This window comes from Harmonia axyridis, chromosome 2, assembly GCF_914767665.1.
Source record: "Harmonia axyridis chromosome 2, icHarAxyr1.1, whole genome shotgun sequence".
Taxonomy (NCBI): Eukaryota; Metazoa; Arthropoda; class Insecta; order Coleoptera; family Coccinellidae; genus Harmonia; species Harmonia axyridis.
In genome coordinates this window covers 18,650,042-18,664,232 of record NC_059502.1, presented here as the reverse complement: position 1 = coordinate 18,664,232, position 14,191 = coordinate 18,650,042, and the positions used below count along the sequence as shown (strand labels likewise).

Below are 14,191 nucleotides of genomic sequence, written 5' to 3'. Positions count from 1 at the left end.
ATATACTGGTTTCTTGCTTTGATTCTAATATGTTTCATTTAGTTCCAGATGGGTAAGTTGATTTTCTTCTTCTTCATTCTTCTTTTTTAGGCGATTCGCCTGTTTCTTTCCGTCGAATCTCTGCCTACAGCGACAAATTTTCGCTCCATCGCTTTCGAGGGCGTCCTAAACTTCTGCGACCTAGTGGTGATTTATCGCGTGCAATTGATTTTCTTATCGAAATGAATTGCATATTGTATGTTGTTAATTAAACTAAATGAAGGTAATACAGATCCGACCCAAAGAAAATTGGTAAGGGTCAAAAACACCTGAAAATCTACTTTGAATGACATTGTATGATATGACGTTGAATTCAGCGTTAAAAGTTATTTCGAAAAATGTCATAAAATATGCAGGTCCGTATTGAAAAAAATGAGATTGAGCGTGGCTCAGAGAGTACGAAACGTTGGATACGAAATCTGATTACGTCAAATTGAGGATAATTTACTGTCGAATAAAAAATTCCTGTAACATTTTTTGATGATATTTGAAATGAAGTGGGAAAAAAAGAAAAATCAAAATGACATAATTTACTTTTTTTATGATATCTCGAAAACCGGCCCTGATAATCTCGATTTGTTTGAACTGCTTGATAATGCTTCTATGCATGCAACTTTTGCTGTATTTGACCGACCTTCTAACTCTTATGGTTCAAAAGTTACTAATACAATCCCATTAAAAAAGTGGCCACCCTGTATATGTACAAAAAGAAAATGTTTATTCAATTGGATCTGTTGTCACAGAGATATTAGTTTTTTTGGATATTCTGCTTGAATTAGCTATGGTTCAGATTATTTTATACAGATATAATTCTGCACGTATATTGTAATGAGAAATGATTATTCTTTATATACACGTAAAATATTAACCGGATTGGATCATTACTCATGAAAGTAACCGCTTTTGAGCCCTCGGTATTCACGTGCCAGTGGCACTCGTGGAGACCACAGACATATATGATTTATTAATCACATCTCATAGTTATACCTACCTATATAGGTACAAACCGTGGTGTTCAAGGGTGCAATTGGCACATGAATAACGAGCGCTCAAAAGCTTCTTGCTTCCATCAGTGCTTTTGTCATTGAATTCGATCAAATTTAATTTAAACCTCGAATTTATCCTATAGAAATCCGGAAATATCAATTTCTGAATTTTCATTTTATTTTCCAAAGGGATTGGAGACGGATAATCTTAATATTTTTTGATTTATGTAGTGAATTGAAATAAATGTAAACTTATTAAAATTTTGTCCGAAAATGGTGGATGCGCTGCGTCTAATATAATGTAGAAAGCTAAATATTATTTGAGTCCAAAAAATTAGCAACTAGAAAGAGAAATTTCATCCTCAAAATCATAACCATCACCCAAGAAAACAGTGTGCTAGATGTCTCGGCTCAAAATTTAAAATTATTGATGAAGAACTGTAGAAATCAATTATCTCTGGCAGCCGGTCGCCGTATACGAACTGCCCAACGGAAAGTTCTCTATTTGAAATTTTCAGGAAATGTGAAATTGATGAGCAAAATTTGTTCCCTATGTTTCTAGACAACTAGCAAAGAAGTTAATGACTTGTTGCTTAAGATCATTTGTGAATCATTTCCAAATTTTGAGCTGAGAATGTTCCAAACGATATTATTTTTCAGGATCAATTTAAACACTGAACATAAATTTACTTCACCGTTTGCGACCTCACACCTTGTAATTTTTTTTGTAGCCTCATTTGAAAAATAGAATTTTTCGAGTAACTACCTGAAACTGATTCAATCCAATTGAAGGACCGAATTATCAAGAAGGTTGAAGAAATTAATAATTCACCCCATATATTGGATAATGTTTTCAATGCCATCACAGAAAGATGTGTAAAAAATGTTTGAAGCACAGAGGTGGTCATTTCCAGCAGCTCCTTCAATTCAAATCATGTTTTTATATGGTTCTTAAATGAAAGTCTCATGTTTCTTACTTTTATTTTTGGCATAAATTCTCAACTTTTTTCAATCCAAATGAGATTTTCAGCTGAAGTAGTCAGAATCCTTATATTTTATCGATTCATGCAAACTTGCCAATGAAATTTGCAAGTTGGAGGAAACCACTTTTGTGAATGGAGGGGTTATTAGCTCGAAAAAGTCAAATATGTCGTAACTAGTATCATATAAAATTATAAAACTTACTATATAAATAGGTACCCAATATTTCCGTGATTACAGATCCGATTGGGTTGAGATTTTATGTCTATAAAGAATAATCATTTTAAGCCTTGTGCAAAATTTAGTAGCTTGGTTTTCCTCATATTGAAAACTCTTACTGTTCATCTGATAGAAAAAAGATAATTATGTAAAAAGGAAGAAAAATATTCTACAACTACAATGAAACAAATTTCAACAAATACATTCATATTTTATTCAAAATGCAATACAAAGAGAATCAATTCAAACATATTTATTAGAATATATTTATAATATAAAACGATTCCAGTATCTATTATGTACAGCATTTGTACTATTGAGCAAAACACTAATATTGCATGTGTGTTGTTAAAAATTATCAGTATTGTATATTTTGTTGAGCATTTATTAGTAACTGTTATTGAGTAATGGCATGGATGAGGTTATCTGTTTCATACTTGTGGGGCTTTTCATCAAATTCTCGAACAAAAAATCTTCGAATAAAATAATTTCAAAACAAAAAGAACAACAAAAAATTTTCAACAAAATCAAAAAATATATCTGTAAATATTCCTTTCATAAAAGAAAATATAAACTTGGAAGTCATTATTTCCGAATTCAAAACAACGTTCAAAGAGTACTTATAACAAATACATGAACAATAATAAATAATAACACCTACCATATAAAAGTGAATTTCTGATATCGAATGAGTAAAACGCCACAAGCACATGAAATATATTAACTATTGTGTGAAATAAAACTGAAATGATTCTCTTATAAGGTATTCTGGACGAAAATTGTTTCGATTTACAAACATTTATAACTACAAGTATATATATCTTCAATATCAGATGTGGATTGTCTTCAAACAAAACTATTATATACAAATCTTCGTATTATATGAGAAAATTGAAAAACACACATTTATAACAGATTCATCATTTTACAACAAAAAGATTCCAAACGCTTATTAGAATGTAATTATGAGATAAGATCAAAGGAAGTAGAGAATTGGATGGTTAGAAAATTTACTGTAAATATATTTTTTAAAATCCAAACGGTTCTTAGAGGACATATTGCAACTCTATCAATTATTATTCCAGATATATTGTCTGATTGGATCAACAAATATCTCTAAGGTTTATATACCAAGCTTCTTTATGGACTTTTACTAATACCCATTATTAGATACTATTATAAAGTCAATTATCTTTTAATATTATCGTTTTCACTTTTTGAATACGTTTCAAAGCCTGTGATTGGAGATTTATTGTGTTTTTTTTAAATCAATGTTACATTGGTGTTTTATAAGAAAGTTTTCTAGTCAATTTGTTGTTAACAAATAAAGCCTTATCTGAACTTTCTTATACTTTGATTCCGGTAAGTTAATGACATGTTGGCCATTTCTTTTAGAATTGACCATACAGATAGAAAAGTGAATTTGTAGAATACCACTCTCAAGACAGACAATTTTTATCGTAAATCAGATGAAGTACCAAAACTAGAATAGGAATAGTTTGTAGTACGTGTTTTGTGAAAATATTGTATTGAGAATATTGCTCAAAGATATCTCAATCTTAGAAATAGTTAAAATAAATGGAGAAAGCGGTGGAAAGTATATGATGAAAACAATCACACGCGACTAAATGGATAACAAAAGACTTGGAGAATTTGTAACACACGGTTAGTTGATATTACATGATTAGAATATATTTAATTTAGTGATGTTATGAAAATATTAAGGTTGTAAAAATAATATGGAATATAATAATGGAAACCGTAGTTTTTGGGAAGAAGACTTAAAATAGAAAAACCCTGAAAAATCGTATACAAATAATGTTAGTAAGTATAGCACTATACGCACAGCCTCTGAATGCCAAGCTTGCCATTGACATCATATGAAAAATTTATAAAGTTTTGGACAAGATAATCAGAAAATGTGGACCCGAAAATAGTTATTATGAAGAGAGTTAGCACATGAAATTTTTATTAATTTGATATTCGTTTCAAAATTTCCCTTGGCAAGTGAATAAATCTGATAAGAATTATTTCAGAAAAAAAATCGGGACTACATTTCGCATGTGTACGATAATTTCGAATATTTAATATTCTGGCGATACTTATAATATGTAACACATATTTCTGTTGTTTTTACACAAGAACACTTATTTACATGCATTATACAACTGCTAGATTTTTTAAATATTATGATGTTTTCTGTTTCAGTTTTTGATCTCTCTCCTATTTATACCCTTATTCATTTTATTCAAGTATTTCTACATTAATCTGTTCTCCTCAGAAAATTTCGTCACAAGTCTGAAATGGAAGATCCAATAAGTAAAAATTTATTTCAGTTTGACGCAATTCAAAGATAATAATGAAAATAGAGATCTGTCAAACGGTAATAAATGAATTTTATTCGATGAGATACGTAGAAAAATAGAGATGGACTTAAGAATCGAATATGGTTCATGAATCTATCTATAAGTTTATCACGGCAATTGAAAATCTCTAAGTATAAGTTTCAATCCACATACATAAACATTTATAAGATGTACCTTATTTCTATATCAGTCTTAAATTTGAATACAACACCTATAAAACATCGAAACAATCAACTAATGTTGAATTAAAACGAAAAGGGACATATAATCTTTCATATTCATTTTCAATGAGCACCATCTATTATCACAAACGCTATGGAAATTTCCTGTAAATTCCAATACTATTATAATCCTTGAATATTGAAATGTAATGTCCCAACATTGAATAATAAAGTTACTCCAACAACGATGAAAGCAGTTAATGAAAGATAAATGAGCAAAAATGCCCTTTAAGGTCTTATTTACACCTATCAATTTGAGAGAAAATGAATAATATGATATGAAATGATTTTTTGCAATAATAAGATTAGATTTCTTTGAGCACGATAAGAAGAAAAAAATTGAAAAATTTGGTATCACGAATCCTCGAATAGATCGTCAGCGTAATTCAGATGCTTTAAGAATTAATGAATCATTATCGTTGTGTGACGTGGAGAGAAGAACATTAACACCATATCAGTTCCACAAAATGCATTATTAATATTAAAAACTGATAGCTAAAGCCTATACAACAAGTATATACAAGCTGGTCTCTTCATGAATGAATTATTTCTAACCTGATCGTTTTAGGACGATAAGAATTTTCAAAATCCGTTCTTTTTTACTTTTGAAACATACTCATGATTGATGAGGAATATGAGTAGAAGGAGAGGACACATTTCTGTCGTAGATGTGAAAGTTTCAATGATAATATAAAATAGAGAATATGAAAGCATAACCTCTATAAGGCGCTATAATAACATATATACAGAGCGTGCACATTTAGAACTATGTTTGAAGTAAAATTTCTGAAATGTAGCATTTAACTATCTTATATCAGTGCCGCATTTCAGAATTTTCAAACTTCATCTTCTTCAAACTAAAGAGTCGGTGTTGTTATCCAAAAGAACAAATAGGATGCTACTCTATTGTACATTGATCTTGACACACAACAGCAACAAAAGTTGCTCCGAAAATAGATCTTCAATTTATTGATACAACTCCAGCCTACAAAACATTATATGAAAAAATACTAAAATATTACCTTATTACTATTGCTTTTTCGTTTTATTGATATGTTATGAATAAAGTGGTTTGGTTATTTCATTATGTGTTCAATGCGTAGCACCAAGGCATGAAAACGATTGATAAGTTGCAATATGAACTCATTATTCCCAAGTTTTTTCATGCAATCTTTTGATTTATCAGAATATAAATAATATTTTGCTCCTCAAATGCTAACTATAAATGAATTACGTAATTATCCTACAAAGACTAAAAATCACAAACAACCTAGAACTAATTCGAAAACATCCACACCTTATCACTTTTTGTTGCCTTTTTCTCACATTATTCCGTACACTTTTGGAAGGCAAAGTTGAAGGACTTGAGTATTATCTCAACATCAGAATTAGACATTAGAAAACGAAAATTTTCAATGAATTTCACAAACAATCAAATCCAAAAAAAAATCAGCAACAACTGTAACAAAATTTGCTGATGAACATAACCATGAGGTTGTTGATCACAGATAAACAAACGTTTTAATCTTAAATAAAGCTTTTTTTCAGCATGACCAGTTGCGTAGCTTGCTCAGAATGAAGAATAGCTAAAACTAGATCAAGTAAACTACTTTGAATCAATTCAGAAAGAAAAGATTTCATTTCTTTTTTGTATTGATTCTGGTAATAAGGAACGCTACTGTTCATGCGCATTTAAATTTTTCGATATTTATGGCAGCTTCCATTCATTATGTATTTACCTTCAAATGTTCATATTATATCTACAATTTTTATAAATGAACACTCGTTCTCTTTACAATATCAGTCCCGCTTATATTAATATTTTCGACGTGAATTAGTTAAAATCACAATTGAAAATAGGATATAGTTAAAATATGTTGTCACATAAATCTATAGGTATTTAAAATGTGGTTTTTGAGACAAATCTACGGTTGGAACTCATAAAAAATGAGATATTTGGTATGATACTTTTAGAATCTTTCGGTCGTCATAACCATATGCTGCAAGCTTATATTATTGAAATAATTGCCTTTTCGAACTCTGATGGACAGATCAACTGGCGCATCTAGTCGAGCTTTTGAAATTTGTGTTCGAATTGGTTAATATCAGATCGTTATAATAATATAAAACATAACCTGCAAAGAAAAGGACACACTTATAAATGAAATTATAGGTTTCCTTTTCTAGCTTTGTCAAAACTAAATTGGTGTATCTGTTACTTCTAGAATATTTGAACTTTATAAATATTGAACTAATTTTAGATTTTTCTTAGTTTTTGATACCTTTTTCTGAGATTAGATTCTAGTGGTTAAGAGATAATATAAATACAGAGGTAATCATTTCAAGAAGGCTAATTCTATTTGAGTTGATGTATAAATCAATTTGACAAGATTTTTCAGTTATCTTCAAGGCAACTAACACTAATTATCAGCAATAACGCTGATTTGAAATCTTGAATTTTGAAACCTTAATTGAAATGCTTTTCCTTTGTTTCAGCTCAAAAGCTTCTGGTTTTAGAAAATATAGAATTATCTTCATATTTCACGCTTTGTTTTTATTTAATTAACTGAAAAATAGTAATGATTTTCCCTAGGATTTTACCATTATCGAACATTTTCCCTTCGTATCTATCCTGACTTCTTTGAGCAGTTATGAGATCTTCAAAAAACAGAGGTTTGGACCTAAGGCACAGGTCAGAAAATCTCGCTTGACAAGAAGTACCATACACGTTTTGCTGCAATATCAACCAATTTAAAAACTATTTGGTCAACGCCAGCTGATCTCCACCATCTAAACTACCCTCGATCGGACATATATCATACCCACATCAAAATATCTGAAGGTCATTTGCATGAAAATATCACTATATTTCGATACGTTACTTCGAACTCTTGATTAGCGCCATCGAAAACAAGATGATCACAGAGTGAATCGACCGATTTCACGAGATGAGCCGAATCTCTAATGATTCGATCTAGTATTGCACCTGTTTAAGAGATCTAGCATGTCACCCATAAAATTTGACGATGCTGGCAACGACTACCCAATGCAAGGTCCCAGTTGCCAGCCGGCCGCTAGTCACTGGACAGGCAAATTGTTAGGCGGCTTAAACTCTGGAGGGGGTGACTGAAACTGAGAAATTGTCGTGGCAGGGTTGAAGCTAGAGGTGTAGCATTGCGGGAAGTACAGTTCTGGCTTCACCACAGCCGACGGAGTGAGACCACGAGGAAGCATACCATTGGTGCTGTGCTTCCTTTCAGAACTGGTGGAATCCCTTCTGGTTTTCGCCGAATGCGGATTCATATGGTTATCTATGTGTTTCTTAACCTCCGGTTCTGTGGCGAACCTTCTTCTACAGTTAGGCATAGGACAACAGAACGGCCTGTCCCCTTGATGCGTTCTTGTATGCTGATCCAAGATCGCTTTCTGTCTGAAATCCTTGCCACACTGACCACACTTGTAAGGTTTCTCCCCAGTGTGTATCCTGAGATGCTGGTTCAAGATGGTTCGTTGTCTAAAGTTCCTACCGCAGTACACACAACCGTACGGTTTCTCGTTGGTGTGTATCCTCAAGTGTTGCGTGAGATGCGACTGTTGCCTGAACCGCTTACCGCATTCAGGACAAGGATAAGGACGGGATTCTATGTGTATGCAGCCGTGTTGCAGCAGCGTCGACTTCTGTTTGAACTCTTTTTGGCATATGGGACAGCGGACGTAAAGGGGCATACCCGCAGACCTGCCGTGCTGTATGATTTCTGGCATACCTTTGTTACCTTGTGCGTGTTTGATGTATTGCAACGAGGCGAAATTGTTGCTGGATGAGAAGATGGGATGGTTCGTTCCCTTTGTATCTTTGAAGTAGGCAGGATATTGTAGGTTTGGCGGCAAGTTGCTCGGTGAGAAACAGTTTGTTCTGTCGTTCTGCACGTCGCCGTCGCCGTAGGTTGACGTCACTTCTTCCTTGCCTTCTTCGGCTGGAAACGGGACGTCTTGAGGCCATAAGGTCGGGTTGATGCCGTTCTTGAACACCAGATGGGGACTCACATCTGTGGAAAAAGCAACGAGTTATTATAAAGTCTGAAGAGCTAGATGGACATCTATGGTGAAATGGAGATAATTTTCAATTGATGAAAGTCAACTCGCTATCGCTGAATATTTTTAGTTTTTTCCGATATTTTTCAAAAAACGAATTTTTTTTTGGATTAAATGTCGATTCCAAGCGATTTTTGTTTTCACTGCTAGTATTTTTAATGGTTAAAAGATTCAATAACATTTACGAGCAACGGCAAAAATAAGAAAAGATTTATGGTTCTGAGCTCTAATACTGAATAAATTCTTGTTAAACACGTTTTTGAAGAAATAATGGATTTATATGATTTTTACTGTACAGGTATTCCTAAATTTGAGGCACAAAAACAGGATAATTATTTGAAGGTAGGGATTCACAGCTTGACTTGATATTCAAGCTACTTGACTTGATATCAACTCAAGTTCACATCAAGTAATAGTTTTTCAATGTCAAGTCAAGTACTTGAGAAATAAATACCTACTTGACCTTACATTGAAAAACTACTTCTTGACTTGAACTTGATTTCAAGTCAAGCCAATAGCTTGAATATCAAGTCAAATAGCTTGTCTATCAAGTCAAACCGTGAATCCTTATTCGAAGGATTTCGAGCAGAACATTTTATGAACTTTTGCAAACGCTTCAAGATAAAGTGCGCTATATTTTTTCCTCATAGCACATGCATTTCTCAAAATATAAAGCTGAAATTTGGAAGATAAGAGATTTTTTTTACAATTTGAAGATTTATATCATTACATGCCATTTGACGATGAAACTCATACCCTCTTTCGTTTTCATGATGTGTCTCTGGTAGTTTTAAAAATATGAAAAAGGGTGATCGTATCTTTTCAATCTCTTCAATTTTTTTGTGCTAATGTTTTTGAGAAGAGAAGAATTAGTTATGTCGATAATATTAAAATTGTCGAAAATTCTTGTCTCGAAAATGGCAGCAGATATGAGCAAATTGTAATATTTTCAGAAATTTTCAAATGAATCACAGATTCTTCCTCTTATTTTTTCAGCAAGAGCTCACAAAAAAAAGTTGAACTTTACGTATCTCGGAAATGAGACGTTTACGAATGAGTACTTCTTTATGAAGACCTCTTTTCTCGAAACATCCTATATACAATGTATATTTTAGTAATGATTTGAGCGAAATGTGAATTGGGTAATTCGAAAAAAATGTCGACCCAAAATTTTTCATAAATAGAAAAAAAAAATCACTATTATACATTTATATTATTTTCTAACTTTTCCCTGAGCTGAACCAAATGTTGAGCGTATCAATTAAAGGAATCTGTCTTTTTGTTATTTATGAGGCTCATTAAGGTACCGGACGGAAGTTACTTCTCTTGTTTGGACGGCCGGATTTTAAGTATATAAAAATAACAGCGAGAATGTAATTTCCGTTGGAACAATCCTTTTAGTGTAGCATATGTCATAGCGGCTCATTTTGCTTTATTTAGAAACAACGAAATTCCGTGTGTACATGATCATTCTGAAGACAAGTCAACATAGTATTCGAAATATGTACCTATGTTAGACATTCTTGAAACAATGCGCGTTGTTTGAATTCCTGATATTATTGGTTAATCAACTCATTGTTTAATCAATTAATTCAAAATATTTTTGTATTTTTACTCATTTCGGATTTTGGATTCTATGGAAATCGAGAAAAATTTCGCGAGATTGTTCATCTTTTTTTCAGAAGCTTTCATTTACTCTGAGCCTCAAGAAAAATGAATACACTGAGTCGCACATACAAATAAGTATCAACTACACTTAGGCGTTGCAGAACACTAAGATGTAGTCGACATTACCAATTTACTGGAGAAATATAATTTTTCGCAATTTTGAAAAATTTTCTTGGAGAGATAAAAAATCACACGAAAAAAGACGTGCAGAAAAGACTTGAATTTTTTGTTTTTAAACTGTGAATCCTGAAGAAAAGCTTTTGGATGACACTGATGCTTGAATTATACCTATCTCAAAAACTTAATAATTTTTTTTCTACATTTGGCCAATTATTCCCGAGATGCTGAAAAACTTTGGATATCATCTGAGCTTTCGTTCCCCAAACAGTTCGCTCTATCATTTCGTTATAATATTTGTATTTTTCGACTTTTGTGATAAAAATGGTGATAAAAATGATATTATAACGAAAGGGGTAGCAAATTTTAGATTCCGGTCTTAAATATTCTTAAATGGACAAAATCCGACTAGAGGTTCCTCAAATACAGGGTGTATTCGAATAAGACGTGAACTTTGTAGGACGTGTTAGTATGACTCATTTGCCGTCGTTTGAGCTTTATTTAACCAAAAATTAACAGTTTATGAGATATGTGAGTTCTTCTGGTTTTATAAAGATTTCTTCTCACCTTACTTTATTTTTAATCAACTTTTTTTCTATGTTTACCAAATTAGATTATTTTGGATCATATTCGTGGTCAGCGAGAAGTCCGGATCTAACACCGTTAGAATAGAAGGAAGATTGGGAGTAAATTACAGGCGGAAAGTAACAACTGAAGAAATAAGGAAGAGGGCATGTGTTTGTAAAAGTCATTTCAAACATAATTTATGAATAAATTTTCTAATGAACTTTTGAGTTTGATTGCAATAAAAAACTATTAATTCCTCACTTTCCTTTCTTTGCTTCTTTCCCTTTGTAACGAAAACTGTTTTAAGGAAATAAAGAAGCAATTTGGCAAGTTTTTAAGAATATTTTGTCATACATAAATTGTGGAATTCGAAAGTTGCAGGCAAATTTATATCAGAAATTTACTATTCTTTTCTTTATATACCAACTTCCAAATCATACTGATTCTTATTCAACACTAATAAAGCACAGTTTTGCTTTTTTCATATCATATCCTTTTTTCATGAAAATTATCCCAAATTATATCAAACTTGTTCGAAGTAGAAAAAAATTGACGAAAAATTATGTAAGGTGAGAAATGTTTTGAAAAATGGGAAAAAAAACAAGAACTCAAATATTTCGAAAACTGTTGATTTTCGGATATCAATAAAAATGGCTCAATCGACAGCAAATGAGAGATACTTACACCTCCTTCAAGGTTCATGTCTAGTATACCCTCTATAGTCTGAGAATGTTCTTTTCGATGTAGAATGACAATTTGAAACCTGGTGCAAACATTTCATGTAACCAGAAAACAGACGGAGTTGTGATTTTGTGATTTAGAAATCCAATCTAAATGAGATTTGTGAGAAAAAAAACACCAACTACTCCTACTAAATGATTTGAAGTGGCTTCTATTCACGCGAATAATTAGAGGAGGTGAAAATTTAGTTTTTACGTACTTAAAATAAAAAATCTCTCATGTATATTCGAAGTGTTTCTTTTAAACACCGATATTTCCACTCAATGAATTTTAATTGCAATCATTTGAATGCTGTCGAATGATAAGATACGTTAACATAGCCCCTCGAAACAAGTTCAATCACGAAGATTACGTTCAATTCATCGAGAAACAGGAATTCTTCGAGCCCCTTATTAGCGACCAGAAACCAGTAACTTCAAAAAAATTAATGGGAAATAGGTACTGGTAATTCATATTCATATCAATTCAAACTATTCAATTATTACGGTTCGACATCCTCTTTAGAAGTCAACTACATCTACTAGGCGTAATTGAGTTGATTATTATGAACTCGAAAAATTTTAATGTCATCATTACGGAGATGTAAAATGGCCAATCAAATGTACAAGCGATTCCAATTTGAGGGTAAAAATATTTTATGTTAAAATCGACGATTAAACGTCTATTCTTGGAGAGGAAACATTTCCTATCCTGTAAATGATATCTGCAGGAGACTCAGAAAAGTAATTTAATTCTAGCATTAACAATTTGGCTTCAGATATTTTCTTACTTACTTAATAATTTCTAATGAAAACAATTGGAACATTTCGAGTGAAACGGAGATTTATTACTCCCTAAAGCTCTTATTAATTATTTTGTGTTGTGAAAAATGTAAAAAATTTGTAGAGAAGTAAGATGATTTGGAAAATTGTTTCAAGGTTGATGGCTATTTTATAATAATCCTCCTAGTTGTGTGAAGGTATGATGCTAAAAATGGTAATATAATTTTAAATGAATTAATTCATTAACGACCTTTGAAAGGTTGTCAAGAGCAAATATCGGAGAAAGAAGAATTTATTTATCACCAAATCCCTCATTCTATCAATTTTTCACCGCTGCTAATTTTACACAAATGTTTGTGATATTTTATTTCAACAGAATAGTGAATATTCTTCGTACCTATTCAGCCAGAAGTATAAATTTCGTTACCGAGTATCATTATATTACACGTTCTGAATATGCTTCAGTATTGTTTTGCAAAAATCATTTTATTGATTTCGAATTATATTAATTACTCCGAAAGTATTATATCACTAAAGTGAGTTAGTGTTTTCATGTTAAGAGGGTAAATGCTGTGAATGGAAACTTATCGTTTGATAACATTATCGGCTCAAAATTCTGAAAATACAGACATCGGGGAAAGCACAGTAAAACATTAATAACTCTGAATACAATAATTGTTTACCGCAAAGTCAGAGTTGAAATTAATTTGGGCATTATGACACAACTAAACTAACCAGAGTTCGAACTAGCTATAGATATTTTTCAAATAATACTTTTTTTCGGCAACCGTCCGGGAAGTGCTCACTTCCCGGACGCTTTTTCTCAGAGAAAGTAGCATTTCCCGGCCTAGTCCGGAAAGTACATACTTCCTGGACTAGGCCGGAAAAGAATCACGTTTTTTGTGTCGTTTTTTTGGACTCACAGACTTCCAGGACGAGCGTAAGCGAGTCTATTGTCTGTTGACTATTTGTCCAAAAAAACCCTATTTTCTGGACTATTATTACTATTACTATTTTCATATCATTTGAAATATTCTGTACCGAAAGAGAAAATCATGAATACCAATTCAAAATTTGTGGTGCAAGATCTTTTCAATTCTAAAATATTCATCATGAAAAATAAATTGAAGCAAATAAATGGATAGGGTGGATATACTTGAAAAAACGTGTATGTGACCCAACAGAAAGTTGGACATAAAATCATATCTGGCTGCCTTGTAGGGCTGAAATGAAAGTGAAAAAAAATTGAATACAAACGAAAATTCTCATGATCCGAAATTAGAGCTTAATGCATTATGCGCAGCTGTTTCCAATCGATAAAAAGTTTCGGATGCTTGCTCTTGACCTAATTCCCTAACTTGGCTACGAATGGTCAGATATGCTAGTAAACATATTAAAACAGAACAATGAATAAAGGATTACAGGTAGCCAAC

The 14,191-nt window shown here is 32.1% G+C and overlaps 1 protein-coding gene across 2 annotated transcripts in view; it reads right to left on the bottom strand.

Moving 5' to 3' along the window:
• Positions 1-2,419: 2,419 nt before the first annotated feature.
• Positions 2,420-14,191, bottom strand: part of LOC123674128 (zinc finger protein 250-like) — a 36,678-nt gene continuing 24,906 nt past the window's right edge. For both annotated transcript variants that reach the window (XM_045608998.1, XM_045608999.1), the window contains exon 3: positions 2,420-8,858. In XM_045608998.1, coding sequence (XP_045464954.1) covers positions 7,891-8,858 — 968 coding nt within the window. In that variant the 3' untranslated portion in view covers positions 2,420-7,890. The remainder of the gene's footprint in view (positions 8,859-14,191) is intronic.